Below are 19,974 nucleotides of genomic sequence, written 5' to 3' on the forward strand. Positions count from 1 at the left end.
TTCGCAGATTCCCAGCAGAGCAATCACCGTGTGCCTGGGAAAGCAATGACGAAGTGTTCCCCGGGACGGATCAGCTGGCTCTCCGCCCAGCCAGCACACAGACAACAAGCCGCTGCCTCCACTTACTACAAGTAACAACTCATCCACCTCGCTCCAAACAAGGCACAGATGACGTCAGGGCTGCCGCGGCCAATCGCGCCCTTCCCTGACCCAACAAGGCTCCTCCCAGAACCAGAGGCGGTGGCGGCGAGCCATTTCCACACCGCTGTCCACAACCTCCCGAAGCTCCGCGATCTCGCGAGAACATGTAGATGAGCGTCGCGGGCGCGCGTCGTGTGTGCGCAGCCGGTCGGGGCCTGCAGACGTCTGTGTGACAGTGAAGAGAAGTTGGGTGTGGGCCCCCCCCTCCGGGAGCAGGCCGAGACACAGCCTCTGAGGCGACCGAAGAGGCCTAGGCCACACGGGGAGGAACGGAGGAGAGCTTCGGAGAAGAGAGGGCAGCACCCGGGGCTGTGAGGGGGAGGGGGGGAGGGAATGAAGATGGCGGACGCCAAGCAGAAGAGGAACGAGCAGCTCAAGCGCTGGATAGGCTCGGAAACCGACTTGGAGCCGGACGTCGTGAAGCGGAAGAAGAGCAAGGTGAAGTTCGATGACGGGGCCGTGTTCCTGGCCGCCTGCTCAAGCGGGGACAGCGAGGAGGTGCTCAAGCTGCTGGACCGGGGGGCTGACATCAACTACGCCAATGTGGACGGACTCACCGCCCTGCACCAGGTACGGCTCTGTCACCCTGCACCGGCTGGCCAATCAGGGCCTTACTCATTGCAGGACACACAGACCCTGTCTTACCTGGGAGTGCATAGTCATAGGAAGGCTTAGTTTGCAAAGTCAGATGCAGGGGGGCTGCAAAAGTAGGGAGTTGAAACTCAATTTTACCCCCCCCCCCTTCTTCTTTAAGTTGCAAAGTAGTCAGATGACGCTGTGTACATGCTTTGCAGTGTAGCACAAATGATCAAAAATTGTTCCCCCATTGCATTTAGCGGGCATTGGTGCCATTGACCACAATTCCTTGGTGTGACTAGGACTCTGCAATGTTCTTATTGTCAGTACCCCGTGGATCTTCAAATGACATCCAAATGTCATCACCGGATACTTTTACCCCCTTCCTGCCCAGGCCAGTTTTCAGCGCTGTCACACTTTGAATGACGATTACTCAGTAATTCAACACTGTACCCAAATTACATTTCAATCTTCTTTTTTTTGAGGCAGAGAGCCCGATTACAGTAGAAAAGTTCAACATTTTGGGTCCTGTGCATCTCCTGTGATCATCTTGAATAAAGCATTGTTTTTGAAGATCCATGGGGGGGTGCTGGTAATATGTACGTTCATGATGTTGTATAAAATACTGAAATCTAGCCATGGGGACTCTTTGCTTTTTAGGCATGTATTGATTTAGAGCACTGCATACGTTTGTATAGAAATATGAAGTTTATTATACATCCTATATATAACAAGCACAGATATATCCAACATGTCTACCATAAGACTTCACACATTCATCCATGTGGATTATTGGGATGTAAACAATGTGTGAACCCTTGGCAAATGAAAAATGGACAAAGCTGACATCAATGCATCTCTATAGAAGAACGGATGTAAATGGATGATCATCCATTTACATCAGTTTACAATCACATCCATCAACATAGAGAGATATATATATAGATATATATATATATATATATATATATATATATATCTATATATATATCTCTATCTCTAGCTCTATTTCTTTTTTTAAACGGATCAAAGCCCTAGTTTTGTTCCGTTAAAAAAAGATGTAAACTGACAGTTTTTGCATTGGTAGTGGATGTAAAAAACTGATGAGCAACTGATGTACAGTAAACTTCATCCATTTATTTTATTTGAAAAAAACGCGACTCAACCGATAAAATGAACGGTCCACATACGTGAAAGGGGCCTTATGGTAGACATATTAGATGTACTGTTCTTGTTTTATATTGTCTGTATAATAAACTTCATGTGTATATAAAATATATGTGTGTGTGTGTGTGTGTGTGTATATATATGTATGTATAATATTTTTTTTTTTTATGTCAATGGCTATATTTTAGTATTGTATGCAATTTAAGTATGATGTTACCTAGCAGGCTGTTGCTGCAGCAACCATCTTAACTCCTAGCCTACTACAGGAACGTGCGCAATAGGAATGTTCCCAATTGCATGCCAAATGGTAGGCTTGCAGAGCTGTATTCCCATTCAAATAATTTGGCTGTCAAAGCATTCAGGAGGTGGCTGTGCTGAGCATGCACTACTCTCTGAAAAGCGTTCTGTGCGGATCACTTTTCAGAGAACAGTGCAGGTGTAAATGAGCCTGTAGCTGAACCAGGAAAAATAAAAATTCTTTGAGGGAATGCACCTCTGCTGCAAGGCTTAAAGGCCAGTTTCTGTCTAGGGGGTTTGAAAGATCAGTTTTACCTAGCAGATTCTTTGCTCCAGCAAGGCTCCTCACTGCTGCTGAACTGGTCCCTGCAGCCTCTTCTCATCCAAGTGTCTTCCTCCTTTTTTTTAATGAGTATCGGGGACATAGCATCTGTAGTCACAAGGGTAACTCAGATCAACATCTGGCATGTGAAGTTCCATGTTCATTGGAGTAGAGTGTATGTATAGTCATGGCATTTTTATTGTATAAAGTAGAGAATTTCCTGCCAGGTTGATGTCTGTGATCGATTGAGTGGGGAAATGTCCCTTCACCTCTGCCCCAGAGATGTAACACTAATTAAGCCTTGATGCATGCTATGTGCAGGGCTGCCCATTCTTTTCAATGGACTGCTCTACCCGCAGGAAAAGAATTAATGGCACCCTGTGCTTCAAAGTGTAGTGCATTTCTCTGCATGTCTGGGAAGAGCGTGATTTTGTCAACCTAGCCTTAGAGGAAATCTCCTAATCTACAGAACAGGTGTCCCCATTTGAAGATGTAACTTTACCTCTTGTTCTAAAGACAACTCTCAAATTTTGGATTTCTCTGCTTTTTTTTATTTGGTGACAATGGTCTCCCTTACAAATAGTTTGATTTGTATAGTGCATATCTCCTTGGGCATTCAGACCACTTAGGAGGAGGTGAGGCTGCATTCAGTTCAGCCAGTTAACCTACCAGGATGTCTTTTGAAATGTGTGAGGAAACTTCATGCAGATGATTTCCTGAACCAAGGACCCTAGCTCTGCAAAGCAGAAGTGCTAACCACTAAGCCACTGTGCTGCTTTAGGGGTGAATCTTTCCAATAGAGACAAATGACAGAAGATCCTAACTCTTCCCTTCCAATGGAGTTAGACCTGATTTAGATCAGATCAATCAAACTGCCAGAGCCTAAAATTATTAACAACGTCAGCTCTGAGATGCATTTTTTTATTAATTTGTGTCAGATTGATCAATCAAATCCTAAGATTGCATGGGGAAAACTGAGATCCATTCAATAGATTGTGATCATATCTTGCAATACTCGATTGAAATGCACTTCTTTGTGTGTGGCACATTGATCCGATGGGTTCTCAGCTAGAACTAGATGCTCCTACCTTGAGAGATCAATTGGAAAAGTTTTTTGCCACCAATACTTTTGTGGCTGTAAATGCAGGGGGTATGTTCTGACACTAAACTATAGAAACCGCTTGTTTTGCAACGTTGAAGCCTTTTTTTTTCCTTTCATCCAAGTCTAGATGAATGTGACATCCTACTAGTTATAGCATGACCTGCATAAAAAACAACCTGTGGCACATTACATACATTTTTTACAGTCAGCTTAGCAGTTCATTGTCACTTTAGATTCTGTGAACCCTTCTAAGAAATGTCATCATAGGCGTGGTATGTTTACAAATAGTTTTTCCTTGTAATGTAATTGAATGCTTTGGTTGGGGGGGGTGTGATTTCATCTGCCCATTTTATTTTCCTTAGTTCTTTGACACCCTGTTGTGATAATAGTTTTAACAAGTCCAGAAATAAGTACCTAATGTTAAATTGAAGTAGAGAAATTGGCAGCAGTTGGCTACCAACTTGTTGGTTTCATTTGCATTTGTTTGCTTAACATGTTTGACACAAGTGAATTTTGTGGTTTGTAATTTGTGTGGTCATTGGTGTTTTGATGAACCTTTATAATTAGGGCAGCATTTCTCTTTACAGGTGGTTTAATGGTTAGTTATTACACATGTATTTTTTTTTTTTCTAACAAATGTTTTTTTTGCTTGATGACATTTTTATAGTATATTTGCTATCTTTTAACTTGCAAAGAAAAAACAATTGCATTATGTTGAGATGGTAAAACAAGTGACTGGTTAATTGTAACTGGCTTATTACAGTATACATTAACCCCCTTTTACATTACAAAGCACTTTCATTCAGACTACCTGCCAGTAAATTGTTATGGGAAAAGTTGAAGAGGGTTTTCACTGTTCAAGGGTCTAAAAAATTGTCAAGCTCGTCTCAGCTTGTTTTCCTAATGCTGTAATATATTGGTTTTCTAGGTTCCAATGCAAAGAAGAGTTGTTTAAAGATGTTAGCAGTCAAGTTGTCTCAAAATGAATGTGTTGTGTATGTTAATGTTATGTTTTGTAGCTTGCTGATTGGTATCTCTCTGTGTTGGCCAAATAAGGGCAGGTTAGCAATAGGAGATAATGCATGAGGTGCTGAGCACTTGAGTCAGGCTCCTGTTGCATTAGATATTTGCTCAGTGAATTCAATTAGTATTGTAAAAATGTTTAGAATGTTTTAGTTTTTTGGAACTACCTACAGTTGTAACTTTATATTTGAGTTTCACACATGTATGTGAAATAATTTTTCTTTTAAACAATTGTATCTAGTGCACTATAGTTGCTGACTGGGTGCTGTAAACTTTCTAAAGATTGGTTTTAAGTTGAGTAGTAATTCCCTCCTTTTTCCGATTTAAAGTCTCAAAGAAACAGTCTCTCTTGAAGGAAACATGTCATAACAGAAGCATTAATGCTGCCATTGTCGCCTTTTGAAAAGTACTTTTGAAAATGTACTTTAAAGGCCAAGTATACCATTTTTTTTTTTCTTTCTAAACTTTAGCTCCCCTATGTAACAATGTAATAAGTAGCATTAATGTACTTATTTTGCAAAAATCCACTTTCAATTCTACACAGGCTTACCTCACACTCTTCATAGCTGTATAAAAAACCCTACTCAATTACTTCTGCCTTACTTCCTGGACAGACTTTAGGCCATAACACACAAAGGAGTTGACCAGCTGATCTCATTGGCACACAACCTGCATCATCTACCCTCAGCTGGTCAACGCCTTCCTGTGTCATGACCTAAAGTCTGTCCAGGAAGTAAGGCAGAAGTAATCGAGCAGTGTTTTTAAATGGCTATAAAGAGTGAGGTAAGCCTGTGTAGAACTAATGGAAAGCTGTTTTATTTTGCAAAAGTAGTACATTAATGCTATATTGTTACATAGGTGAGCTGAAATTTAGAAAAAAAGGTGAACTTCGCCTTTAAAGCGAGTCACATGTAGACAAAGTATTATAAGCCCTGTACACACTACTAGTCTCTCTTCATTCAACTCGGCAGGCTGAACAGAAAAAAACTGACAGCTCAGATCAGAGCCGCTGTATTAACATTCTAATATTAGTACAGCGATCTCCCCTGCTGTGCTAGTGTTCTGACACTCCTCCCCCCGGCCAGAACACTCCAGTCAGTGCTCTCAGCCATTGGCCAAAATCACTGATTGGGAGCCGATCAGCAGACATTTTTTTCAGTCATGACCCTTCTACAGAAGCTGGCTCTAGTGAAGGGAACATTTAAGGCATCAGTATACCAAGACAATTTCATGCTTCCAACTTTGTGGGAACAGTTTGGGTATGGCCCTTTCCTGTTCCAACATGACTGTGCACCAGTGCACAAAGCAAGGTCCATAAAGACATGGATGAGCAAGTTTGGGGTGGAGGAACTTGACTGGCCTGCACAGTCCTGACCTCAATCCGCCAGAACATCTTTGGGATGAATTGGAGCTGAGACTGTGAGCCAGGCCTTCTCGTCCATGTCAGTGCCCAACCTCACAAATGCGCTTCTGGAAGAATGGTCAAACATTATCATACACCATGCTCCTAAACCTTGTGGACAACCTTCCCAGAAGAGTTGAAGCCATTATAGCAAGGGGTAGGCCAACTTGATATTGAACCCTACAGACGAAGACTGGGATGCCATCAAAGTTCATTTGTGTGTAAAGGCAGGCGTCCCAATACTTTTGACAATATTTGTGTGTATATATAACAGTATCTCACAAAAGTGAGTACACCCCTAACATTTTTGTTAATATTTTCTTTTAATGTGCTGAAGAAATGACACTTTGCTACAATGTAAAGTAGTGAGTGTACAGCTTGTATAACAGTGTAAATTTGCTGTCCCCTCAAAATAACTCCACACACAGCCATTAATATCTAAACCGCTGGCAACAAAAGTGAGTACACCCCTAAGTGAAAATGTTCTAATTGGGCTCAAAGTGTCAATGTTTTGTGTGTCCTCCATTATTTTCCAGCACTGCCTTAACCCTCTTGGGCATGGAGTTCACCAGAGCTTCACAGGTTGCCACTGGAGTCCTCTTCCACTCCTCCATGATGACATCACAGAGCTGGTGGATTTTAGCGACCTTTTGCTCCTCCACCTTCCATTTGAGGATTCCCCACAGATGCTCAATAGGGTTTAGATTTGGAGACATGCTTGGCCAGTCCATCACCTTTACCCTCAGCTTCTTTAGCGAGGCAGTGGTCGTCTTGGAGGTGTGTTTGGGGTCGTTATCATGTTGGAATACTGCCCTGCTGCCCAGTCTCTGAAGGGAGGGGATCATGCTCTGCTTCAGTATGTCACAGTACACGTTGGCATTCATGGTTCCTTCAATGAACTGTAGCCCCCCCAGTACCAGCAGCACTCATGCAGCCCTAGACCATAACACTCCCACCACCATGCTTCACTGTAGGCAAGACACTTGTCTTTGTACTCACCTGGTTTCCGCCACACACGCTTGACACTATCTGAACCAAATAAGTTTATCTTGGTCTCATCAGCCCACAGGACATGGTTTCAGTAATCCATGTCCTTAGTCTGCTTCAGCAAACTGTTTGGCGGCTTTCTTGTGCAGCATCTTTAGAAGAGGCTTCCTTCGGGGACGACAGCCACGCAGACCAATTTGATGCAGTGTGCTGCGTATGGTCGGAGCACCGACAGGCTAACCCTCCACCCCTTCAACCTCTGCAACCTCTGCAACAATGCTGCTAGCCCATATATGTCTATTTCCCAAAGACAACTTCTGGTTATGATGCTGAGCATGTGCACTCAACTTCTTTGGTCAACCATTGTGGAACCTGTCCTGTTAAACCACTGTATGGTCTTGGCCACCGTGCTGCAGCTCAGTTTCAGGGTCTTGGCAATCTTCTTATAGCCTAGGCCATCTTTATGTAGAGCAACAATTCTTTTTTTCAGATCCTCAGAGAGCTCTTTGCCATGTTGAACTTCCAGTGACCAGTATGAGGGAGTGAGAGCGATAATACCAAATTTAACACACCTGCTCCCCATTCACACCTGAGACCTTGTAACACCAACGAGTCACATGACACCGGGGAGGGAAAATGGCTAATTGGGCCCAATTTGGACATTTTCACTTAGGGGTGTACTCACTTTTGTTGCCAGTGGTTTAGACATTAATAGCTGTGTGAGTTATTTTAAGGGGACACAAATTTACACTGTTATACAAGCTGTACACTCACTACTTTACATTGTAGCAAAGTGTAATTTCTTCAGTGTTGTCACATGAAAGGATATAATATATTTACAAAAAATGTGAGGGGTGTACTCTTGTGAGATGCGTGTGTGTATATATAATAATTTTTCATGTCCATTAAAAAATGCATTGCAGTTTCGTGGCAGTTCATTCTGAATGAGTGGGTTGCTTCAACACGGTTTTGCACACCAGCAGTCTGAATAGGTCCTTTTTAAAGTGGAGTTCCACCCACTTTTACAACTCTTCAGCATCCCTCACTAAACTGTCCACTGTAAACGAATTGGATATTTTTAAATTTTTTTTCTCAGCACTTACTGTATATCTGCTGTATTCATTTTTCACTTCCTCCTCCCTGGCCGCGGCCCATTGCATCATTTCCTGTTTACAATGCCTTTTGGGAAGGGGCGGCAACTTCCTCTGACACTGCCGTTGCTATGGAAACCTGACCTGAAACCTATTACACTGCTTGTGCTGCACTGAGCATGTGCGAGATCTGCAAGGATGAGATCCAGGAAGAAATACAGTCTGGCTTCAGATGCCCAGACTTAAGATGGCCACGGCCTGCTGTAAGTTTATAAAATAACAAACTACTGCTATAAACTAACAAAACAGACCTTAGTTTACAGACTAACTTTACTAGAATACATTAAGCTTGTGTATTATAGGGGTATTTTTATTTAAAAAGTATAATTTCGGCCGGAACACCACTTTAAGTATGACACAAATGGGCACATTTTTGTTTTTATTTTTTTACCGGGATAGTTTTCTCCATCCGGCTATGTTGCTGTTGTTGATATTGCATTGTCACATAAGACGTCTGTTGTGTATAGTCCATTCCATTGCCTTTGCACTTTTTTCAGTGTACAAGGTAATTATACAGATGCTTCCACTTCCCAGGGTAGATATAAATCAATGATTTAAAAAAAAAAAAAAAACTTTTTTTTTTTTTTTTTTTTTTTATGCTTTTGGAGTAAAAATCTAAAGATCGTTTAAGACGCTTTAATAATTTAGTTTATTCAGCATGAAATGGAGCTTAGTTATGTAGCATGAGGCTGTATATTCTGCAATATTTGAGTTTACCAAAAATGTAATCAATGAATCCAAGATCTGCAAGCTGAGATAACATGCACTGAATTGATGCATTCACACAATTTCACAATAACCATGAGATGAACCAAAGTTCAGGAATATTCCTTAATCTCATTGTTTTACAAATCTATGTACACTACAAACTGTAAACTGTATGATTATATCGGTTCTGATATCGCTGTTTTACTAACCTGACAGCCTATTCTATTTTTTTTATTCCTATTAAAATAATAAACATGTTATACTTGCCTGCTCTGTTGCAGTGGATTTGCACAGAGCAGCTTGGATCCTCAACTCTCCTCTTCTGTGCTCCTGGCCCCTCCGTTCTGTTCAGTGCCCCCACAGCAAACAGCTTGCTATGGGGGCACCCGAGCTGAGTCACAGCTCCCTGTGTCCTTTCAGACATGACCCATTCTGGCCCAGCCCCCTCTCTCTCCTGATTGGCTAGCTGACTTTGACGCCAATGGCACCGCTGCTGTGTCTCGGCCAATCAGGAAGGAGCAACTCAGATGGCTGAGACACTCGTGTACATCGCTGGACCGAGAGGGACCTCAGGTAATATTAGGGGGGCTGCTGCACACAGAAGTCTTTATCTTAATGCACAGAATGCCTTAAGATAAAAAAAAAACCTTCTGCCTTTACAACCACTTTAAAGATTCTAACTACCAGCAAGAATGAGTCCTTACATTTAACTACTTCCCGCCCCGCCGGCCGTCATATGACGTCCTTGACTTTGAGCGGGATATCTGAATGATGCCTGCAGCTACAGGTATCATTCAGATATCATCTTTTAGTGGCGGCGATTCCCTACACCATAAGAATGATGGTATTGGCTGTTCGCTGCTTGATTGTTTTTAAGAGTGACGAACTAGGGCTGAAACAACTAATCGATTAATCGACAACTAATCGATTTATGAAATTAATCGGTTACTATTTCCATAATCGATTAATCGGCCACTAACATAATGGGGTTAAAAACAAACTAAAATGAGCCCTTTATAGTACAAAAAGAGCAAATCGCTACTGTAAATATTACTTTCACAGTTCTACAGTAAAAAAAATAGTGATTATCTGCTTTTTTGTACTATAAAGGGCTAATTTTAGTTTTCTAACCCCATTATGTTACTAAACGTCTTAGACCTGGTTCTTATCTATGTGTTTTTTGGTGCTTTTTGCAGAAACGCACTACAGTTCATTTACATGGTTTCCCATTGGACACGTTCACATCTATGCTTTTTTTCAGCCGCTGCGTATTTGGAAAGGGTCAGGGGACTTTTTTTTTAAACGCAAAACGGTGCTTTTTTGGTTCAATATATTTCAATGGAGAAGCTGCAGAAACGCATGTAATGCATTTTTTGCAGCAATTTGTGTTTTTTAATCTGCCCAACAACAAATTGGCCAAAAAAAATGCAAAAACGCAAATCGCAGCAAAATCACGTGTTCAAAAATCAAAACGCACAGCAAAAAGCACTGCAGAAACAGATCAAAAGCAAACTGCATAGGTGTGTACTGAGCCTTATGCTGGCCACACGGATCAATTTTCAGACGAGAATATTCAATCTTTGTACATTCACTGAATGAAAGAATGTTGTTTGAATTTTTCACTTGTTTTTTAACATTCTGTTTTTAAAACTAATGTAATTTCTGAACGAAAACCACATACACTGTCTGAAAGTTCCTTTGACCAAGACGTTTTCTATTATTTCCAAATGTTCCCGTCGCTGTGGTTGAAAATGAACGTCGATTTGACCCCACTAACGATTAGAAAATTGAACGAACGTTCTTAAAATGACATTTTTTTTTTTTTTTTGAAGGAAGTTATTGTTTGTTTTTAAACGTTGGAGCAAGTGCAATAATTCTAGCCCTAGACCTCCTCTGTAACTCAAAACATGTAACCAGTAAAAAAATTTAAAGCGTTACTTATGGGGATCTCTAAGTATCAAAGTTTGGCGCCAGTCCACAAGCGTGTGCAAATTTGAAGCGTGACATGTTGGGTATCTGTTTACTCGGCGTAAGATCATTTTTCAAATTATGCAAAAAAATTGGGCTAACTTTACTGTTTGTTTTTTTTTTTTTTTTTTTTAATAGCATGAAGGCCTTTTTTTCCAAAAAAAGCGTTTGAAGAATTGCTGCGTGAATACTGCGCGAGATAAAAAGTTGCAATGACTGCCATTTGTATTCTCTAGGGTCTCTGCTAAAAAAAAAATATATAATGTTTGGGGGTTCTATGTATTTTTCTAGCAAAAAAAGATGCTTTTTACATGTAGGAGAGAAATGTCAGAATTGGCCTGGGTGACAAGTGGTTAAAGAGCACCTGTCATTTCAGATCCATCATGGCAGCGCCATTTAGCGGGCATCCACTTTGCTGCTGCCGCCACGTCCCTCACCTTGCATCACTGACACATCACCAGCCGCCCCATTAAGTGAATGGGACGGTCGGTGAGTCAACAGCGGGTCAGAGGAGAATCTGCTACGGGACAGAGATGACTGTTTACTTTTACTGCGCTTTAAAAATTCTGATTTAAATTAAATCCCACCCTGTCCACTTCCCTGTCTATCCCAGTAACACAGCAGCTTGGTCATCTTCCTGCATTTCCTGAGACGGCACCAGGTAACATTAGCTTAGAGCAATGGTTTTCAACCTGGGGGTTGGGACCCCCTCAGGGGTCGAATGATGATTTGCCAGGGGTCACCGAATCCAGGGCTGTTCCTGAAGCCCGCACTGCTCTCCCAGCCTCTCTGCAGCCACCCAGCTGGGCTGTTCCTGGAGCCCGCGGCCACCCACTCAGCCTCTTTGCAGCTGCCCATTCAGTTCACGGCATGGCTGGGGGGGCAGAAACTAGAGGTCACCTGACTGGTGACGAATGCAAAATGGGAGGGGCTGGAGGAGACCCTATCTCCTGATTTCGGTATAGGTGTCACTGCTATGTGACACCTGCTGCATGACAGGTTTTTCACCTTAATGCATAGGATGCATTGGGTGGAAAAACACGAGGGTTTACAACCCCTTTAACCACTTCACCCCCGGAAGGATTTACCCCCTGCCTGACCAGAGCACTTTTTACAATTTGGCACTGCGTCGCTTTAACTGCTAATTGCGCGGTCATGCAATGCTGTACCCAAACAAAATTTGTGTCCTTTTCTTCCCACAAATAGAGCTTTCTTTTGATGGTATTTGATCACCTCTGTCGTTTTTATTTTCTGCGCTATAAACGGAAAAAGACTGAAAATTTTGAAAAAAAAAGATATTTTCTACTTTTTGTTATAAAAAATCCAGTAAACTCAATTTTAGTCATACATTTAGGCCAAAATGTATTCGGCCACATGTCTTTGGTAAAAAAAATGTCAATAAGCGTATATTTATTAGTTTGCGCAAAAGTTATAGCGTCTACAAACTAGGGTACATTTTCTGGAATTTACACAGCTTTTAGTTTTTGACTGCCTATGTCATTTCTTGAGGTACTAAAATGGCAGGGCAATACAAACCCCCCCCCCCCCCAAATGACCCCATTTTGGAAAGTAGACACTCCAAGGAAATTGCTGAGAGGCATGTTGAGCCCATTGAATATTTAATTTTTTTGTCCCAAGTGATTGAATAATGACAAAAAAAAAATTTACAAAAAGTTGTCACTAAATGATATATTGCTCACACAGGCCATGGGCGTATGTGGAATTGCACCCCAAAATACATTCTGCTGATTCTCCTGAGTACGGGGATACCACATGTGTGGGAGTTTTTGGGAGCCTAGCTGCGTACGGAGCCCCGAAAACCAAGCACTGCCTTCAGGATTTCTAAGGGCGTAAAGTTGTGATTTCACTCCTCACTACCTATCACAGTTTTGAAGGCCATAAAATGCCCAGATGGCACAAACCCCCCCCCCCCCCCCCCAAATGACCCCATTTTGGAAAGTAGACACCCCAAGCTATTTGCTGAGAGGCATGTTGAGTCCATGGAATATTTTATATTTTGACACAAGTTGCGGAAAAGTGACATAATTTTTTTTTTGCACAAAGTTATCACTAAATGATATTGCTCAAACATGCCATGGGCATATGTGGAATTACACCCCAAAATACATTCTGCTGCTTCTCCTGAGTATGGGGATACCACATGTGTGGCACTTTTTGGGAGCCTAGCTTCATACGGGGCCCCGAAATCCAGTCACCGCCTTCAGGATTTCTAAGGGCGTAAATTTTTAATTTCACTCCTCACTACCTATCAGTTTCGAAGGCCATAAAATGCCAAGATAGCACAAAACCCCCCAAAATGACCCCATTTTGGAAAGTAGACACCCCAAGCTATTTGCTGAGAGGCATGGTGAGTATTTTGCAGCTCTCGTTTTTTTTTTGAAAATGAAGAAAGACAAGAAAAATGTATTTTTTTTTTTTCTTTTTTCAATTTTCAAAAGTTTGTGACAAAAAGTGAGGTCTGCAAAATACTCATTATACCTCTCAGCAAATAGCTTTGGGTGTCTATTTTCCAAAATGGGGTCATTGGGGGGGGGGGGGGAGGGGTGTTGTGCCATCTGGGCATTCCATGGCCTCCGAAACTGTGATAGGCAGTGAAGAGTGAAATCAAAAATTTACGCCCTTAGAAAGCCTGAAGGCGGTGCTTGGTTTTCGGGGTCCCTTACGCGGCTAGGCTCCCAAAAAGTCTCACATGTGGTATCCCCGTACTCAGGAGAAGCAACAGAATTTATTTTGGGGTGTAATTTCACATATTCCCATGGCATGTTTGAGCGATATATCATTTAGTGACAACTTTGTGCAAAAAAAAAAAAAAAATTGTCTTTTTGCCGCAACTTGTGTCACAATATAAAATATTCCATGGACTCGACATGCCTCTCAGCAAATAGCTTGGGGTGTCTACTTTCCAAAATGGGGTCATTTGGGGGGGGAGTTTTGAACTGTCCTGGCATTTTATGCACAACATTTAGAAGCTTATGTCACACATCACCCACTCTTCTAACCACTTGAAGACAAAGCCCTTTCTGACACTTTTTGTTTACATGAAAAAATTATTTTTTTTTTTTGCAATAAAATTACTTTGAACCCCCAAACATTATATATTTTTTTAAAGCAAATGCCCTACAGATTAAAATGGTGGGTGGTTCATTTTTTTTTTTTCACACAGTATTTGCGCAGCGATTTTTCAAACGCATTTTTTGGGGAAAAAACACACTTTTTTAAATTTTAATGCACTAAAACACACTATATTGCCCAAATGTTTGATGAAATAAAAAAAAGATGATCTTAGGCCGAGTACATGGATACCAAACATGACATGCTTTAAAATTGCGCACAAACATGCAGTGGCGACAAACTAAATACATTTTTAAAAGCCTTTACAGGTTACCACTTTAGATTTACAGAGGAGGTCTACTGCTAAAATTACAGCCCTCGATCTGACCTTCACGGTGATACCTCACATGCATGGTGCAATTGCTGTTTACATTTGACGCCAGACCGACGCTTGCGTTCGCCTTTATTATTTTTTTGATTTTTTTATCTTATTTTTAAACTGTTCCTTTCATTTTTATTTTTTTTTAATCATTTTTATTGTTATCTCAGGGAATGTAAATATCCCCTATGATAGCAATAGGTAGTGACAGGTACTCTTTTTTTGAAAAAATTGGGATCTATTAGACCCTAGATCTCTCCTCTGCCCTCAAAGCATCTGACCACACCAAGATCGGTGTGATAAAATGCTTTCCCAATTTCCCAATGGCGCTGTTTACATCTGGCGAAATCTAAGTCATGAAATGCTCGTAGCTTCCGGTTTCTTAGGCCATAGAGATGTTTGGAGCCATTCTGGTCTCTGATCAGCTCTATGGTCAGCTGGCCGAATCACCGGCTGCATTCTCAGGTTCCCTGTTGGGACAGGAGAGCCAGAGAAAAACATGGAAGACGGTGGGGTGGGGGGGGGGGGGCATTCCCTCCCACTGCTTGTAAAAGCAGTCTGGAGGCTAATTAGCCACTAGGATTGCTTTTACATGAAAGCCGACCGCTGGCTGAAAAGAATGATACCAAGATGATACCTAAACCTGCAGGCATCATTCTGGTATAACCACTCAAAGTCCAGCAACATACCAGTACGTTGCTGGTCCTTGTTGGGCATATATTGTAAACTTTTTTTTTCATGCAGCCTGTGGGCTGAACGAAAAAAAAGATATTGATCGGTGGGTATGCCCACCATTAGAATACCTCCCTTCATCCACCCACTTCTAATGATGGGCATACATGAGATATATATATATATATATATATATATATATATATATATATATATATATATATATATATATATATATATATACACACCGAAGCATGGGGGCATCCTCCTGCAAAAGTTAGGAGCAAATCGCTCCTCCGCCCACTGCTGCCCCCACGCTTCGGCATATATGCTGAAGTATGTAACTGTGGTGGTGAAATCACCTCCGAAAGCGCTGGAGTCATGGCTTTAGATATCTTGGGAGCAAACGCTGCTGCTGTCAAGATAAATAAATCCGCGCTGCAACTAAATGGTGTACCTGCTAAGCAAATGATGGTTAACAAAAAACAAAGTAACATTACAGTATAACAGTAATACTTACCATACCTGCAAAGCAAATACATAAAAAATAGTAAAAAATAAAACACATAACGCAACCTGTGCCTACCTAAAATATATATATGCCGAAGCATGGGGGCATCCTCCCGCAAAAGGCAGGAGCAAATTGCTCCTCCACCTACTGCTGCCCCCACGCTTCGGCATATATGCTGAAGTATGTAACTGGTGGTGAAATCACCTCCGACAGCGCTGGAGTCACGGCTTTATGTATCGTGGGAGCAAACGCTGTTGCTGTCAAGATAAATAAATCCGCTCTGCAGCTGAATGGCGTACCTGAGAACAAAAAAGTGGTTAACAATAAAAAAACAAAGTATAAAAAAATTGCATACCTATAAAGCAAACATGATAAAAACATAACAATAAAACATTGCAGTATAGAATGCAGAACAATAGAGAGAGAATAGAGAGAGAACAATAAAACAACAACTATTTTTTTGGTTTTTTTATTTTATATATATTATTTTTTTTTTTTTTTTTTTTTTTTAGTAACTTTAACTTTTTTAACTGGTACCAGGTTTGGGTCTCTCAAAATGCGATGGCATCTTGGGAGACCCTGTGAAAGTGTGTCCTAGTCTGTGCAGTGCTGTACCCTACGCTAATACTCAACTAGTGAATGGTAGCGTTCAAAACATTCACCAATGCATAGACCAGGATTGTCAGGACAGGAGGGACAACAATACCGGGTGTCACGCCTAAATCCGCGCTTGCTGCAGACACAACATCTTTTTTGGGGGGCTCGTTGGGTAGGGGTACTCTGGAGGACATAAGGAAAATGCCTCTCATGCAGCCGGCTTACTGCATTTGGTTGGGAAAGGTGAGGTGGAGCACCGTCTGGAAACAGAAGGGCTCTGACGATCTCTTCCTGGAATTTAAGGAAGGATCCAGTCCGCCCTGAAGCTCTGTATAGCACATGAGCATTCAGCAAAGCCAATTGAAATAAACAGACGCTTTTTTGTACCAGCGTCTGGCCTTACGGGCAACTAGGTACGGCGCTAACAACTGGTCGTTGAGGTCCACCCCTCCCATATTTTGGTTATATTCGTGGACACAGAGGGGTTTCTCCACAACACCAGTCGCCATAGTAATTTGGGTTGTCGTGTCTGCATGAAGGGAGGTAAGAACGAAAACATTCTTATTGTCCCTCCACTTCATAGCGAGCAAATTATTACACTGCAAGCAGGCTCTCTCCCCCAGCCTAAGACGGGAATCTACAAGCCGCTGGGGAAAGCTCCGGCGATTAGGTCGCACGGTGCCACATGCTCCAATCTGTTGATCAAAAAGGTGACTAAAAAGTGGCACGCTTGTGTAATAATTGTCCACGTACAAGTGGTACCCCTTTCCGAATATGGGGGGCCCCAAGTCCCACACTATCTTGCCAGCACTTCCTATGTAGTCAGGGCAGTTTGTTGGCTCTACGTGACTATCTTTGCCCTCGTAAACCATAAATCTACATGTATAGCCTGTGGCCCTGTCACAGAGCTTATACATCTTGACCCCGTATCTGGCACGCTTGCTGGGAAGGTACTGTTTGAATGACAAGCGGCCAGAAAATGTAATCAGGGACTCAATAACGCAGACAACTTGATGGGGAGTAAACAAGTCTGCAAAACGCTGGTTGAAGTGGTTTACGAGGGGCCGAATTTTGTAGAGCCGATCGTATCCAGGGTCTCCACGAGGACGACAGAGTTCATTGTCGTTGAAGTGCATGAACCGCAAAATCTGCTCGTATCGTGCCCTGGTCATGGAGGCAGAGAACACGGGCATATGGTGAATTGGGTCAGTGGACCAATATGACCGCAACTCACTCTTTTTAGTTATGCCCATGAGGAGGGAAAGGCCCAGAAAGGTCTTAAATTCGGAAACCGTAATTGGTCTCCAATCTCTGGCAAGGGAGGACTGGGGAATGGTGGCGATGTGTTGACCAGCGTACAAATCGCTTTGGTCCACAATAGATCTATAGAGATCTTCGGTGAAAAACAGCGAATAAAAATCCAGTGGCGTAAAGTCAACTGTTTCCACCTGAATTCCGGGTTGGCCAGTGAAAGGGGGAAGTACGGGTGCTGCAGAAGTGGTGGGTTCCCAATTCTGATTGGCGAATGCAGCAGGAAGGGCACTATGGGCACGACGGGCCTGTGTTAGTCTTCTTGGTGGCAGCGGGACACTACTTTGTGCTTGCCACCTCGCCAGCTTGAACTGCACTTATGGGACTCGCCACGTCACCACGTGATACTGCAGTGCTGGATGTACGACCAGGGTGTACTAGGCCGCTGGTGCTTTCCAGTTCACCGGAAGGAATAGCGGCACTAGTACTTCTCTGCTCCATACGAGAGCCCTGCGGTTCTTGTACTTCAAGGACAGAAGAAGTTTGGGGTCTGGTACGCCTGACCTTAGCATGGACCACAACTCCGTTGTCAGAGCTATCTGTCATGGAGCCGCTGTCCTCTACAGGATCGTATTCTGAGCCTGAATCTGACAGATGAGTGACTTCCTCTTCACTATCTGTCATGCTCAGAAACCTGTAGGCCTCTTCACTAGTGTACCTTCGATTTTGCCATTTTGGGCTGTAAATTTAGGGGTACACTAGTGAGACTCGCAGGCAAAAAAGCTCCTGACTGTTAGCGACTGGTTCAAAACGCTACCAAAAAACTGTTGGCGATCGCAGGGATCAGGCCTGACTCTGCGAACGCTGCAGTTATGTGTGCTTAGTGTTTTGTAAGTGTCAGTGATCGATCGATACTGCACTTGGGTGGGCTGGGCTGGGCTGGGCCGAGGAGCAAAATGCAGGTGCTAGCAGGTATCTGGGCTGATCCTGCTAACACTGCGTTTATGGGAACCCTAAACTGCTGGGGAGTATAGATCTGTTCGGATCAGATATCGATCCGTTCAGATACTATAGCACTAAGGGAGGTGTATGCTGCTTGCGTGGGTTTTAGCGGTACTGGCGCTAACCTGACGCTGCCTGGGGCGACGCAGACCTTATCTGATCCTAAAAACGTAACTTATATCACCGCCGGGCAATTAGGGGGTTAAACCTTTTATAAGGTGATAAACGGCGGGTGCCCTAAAACTATAATAAACTATAAAAAACTAACTAACCAGCGTCACCCGTAACACTTATACGGTGATCGCTGGTGAAGGGGCAATCGGGGGGTTAAAACCTTTAGTAGGTAGTATATGGGGGTCCCTGTCGCTATAAAACACTGACAGCCAACCTATATACTTACCTCCCTAACTAGCGTCACCTGTGTCACTAATACAGCGATCAGAAAAACGATCGCTTAGCGACACTGGCGACGGGGGGTGATCAAGGGGTTAACTTTTATTAGGGGGGGTTAGGGGGGTACCCCAGACCTAAAGGGGGCTAACCTAACTGCCCTAACACTTATAACTGTCACAAACTGACACCAATGCAAAAAAAAAAAAACTGCTATTGGTGTCAGTGTGACAGGGGGTACAGGGGGGTGAAGGGGGGTGAAAAGTGTGCCTGGCATGTTCTACTGGAAGTGTAGTGTTGGTGCACTTACTTGGATGTCTTCTCTCCTCGGCGCCGGATCAAAAAGACCGTCTCGAGGAGGGATGACATCACTTCCTGTGCCTCTGTTTACATTACAGAGACACAGGAAGGAGCGACCGGGAGGGGGTGGCCAACAATGGATGGCCTCCCCCTCGCCTCTCATCGCCCGCGAACTCGAGCCGACCGCCTCTGGCACCGGGGGGGTGGTCCGCCCGCGGGAGGCAGATCACGTATGGGTACGTGATTCTGCCTGCCCGTGCCATTCTGCTGACGTATATCAGCGTGAGGCGGTCGGCAAGTGGTTAAGTAGTGAAATGAAGATGACTGCCCCAGAGTCTGCAGGCTCCATCCACAACTAGGCATTTGTAATTTTGGGCAAAATCGTCACGATTCTGCCCGCGATTCCAGAATCCTGGCAGAATGCGGGACGCGACTGTGATGCCATTACTTGTTAATGACACCCCAATTGCAGTGTTTTATTTATTATTATTTTTTCCCGTGATAAATTGTGAGAAAATAGCAGTGCACAAAGCTTATCGCTCTAAAAGGAGCAGGAGCTTCTGTTGGACGACGGCTTCGGAGAATTCCAAATGCATAGGTGTGAATGGAGCCCAAGAAAAGAGCAATAACACCTGCCATATTTCTAACATGGCAGGTTCTTATTTAAGTATCTGTTTTTCAATATAAACGTTGAGGTGGCCCCATGTTCAACGGAGCAATAGGAAAGCTGGATTTATATAGGGAAAGTCAATTCATACTTTATCTGCTTATAGACCTTGAACACTTCAATCTACTGATCATTTTTCTACACAGCTTTTCCATCATATGTTCTATAAAACTTGCATAAGTTTTGTAATAGGTGTGTGGTGTTTTTTTTTTTTTATAACTAAAATCACAAATCGTCATGCTTACCTGCTCTTTGCAATGGTCTTTGCACAGGCCAGCCCTGTTCCTCC

General features: G+C 42.9%; 1 protein-coding gene across 1 annotated transcript in view; it reads left to right on the plus strand.

Moving 5' to 3' along the window:
* The first annotated feature begins 257 nt into the window (after positions 1–257).
* Positions 258–19,974, plus strand: part of PPP1R12A (protein phosphatase 1 regulatory subunit 12A) — a 220,682-nt gene continuing 200,965 nt past the window's right edge. The window contains exon 1 of the mRNA XM_073619994.1: positions 258–771. Coding sequence (XP_073476095.1) covers positions 535–771 — 237 coding nt within the window. The 5' untranslated portion in view covers positions 258–534. The remainder of the gene's footprint in view (positions 772–19,974) is intronic.

The sequence above is a fragment of the Aquarana catesbeiana genome, linkage group LG03 (genome assembly GCF_042186555.1).
Source record: "Aquarana catesbeiana isolate 2022-GZ linkage group LG03, ASM4218655v1, whole genome shotgun sequence".
NCBI classification, from domain to species: domain Eukaryota; kingdom Metazoa; phylum Chordata; class Amphibia; order Anura; family Ranidae; genus Aquarana; species Aquarana catesbeiana.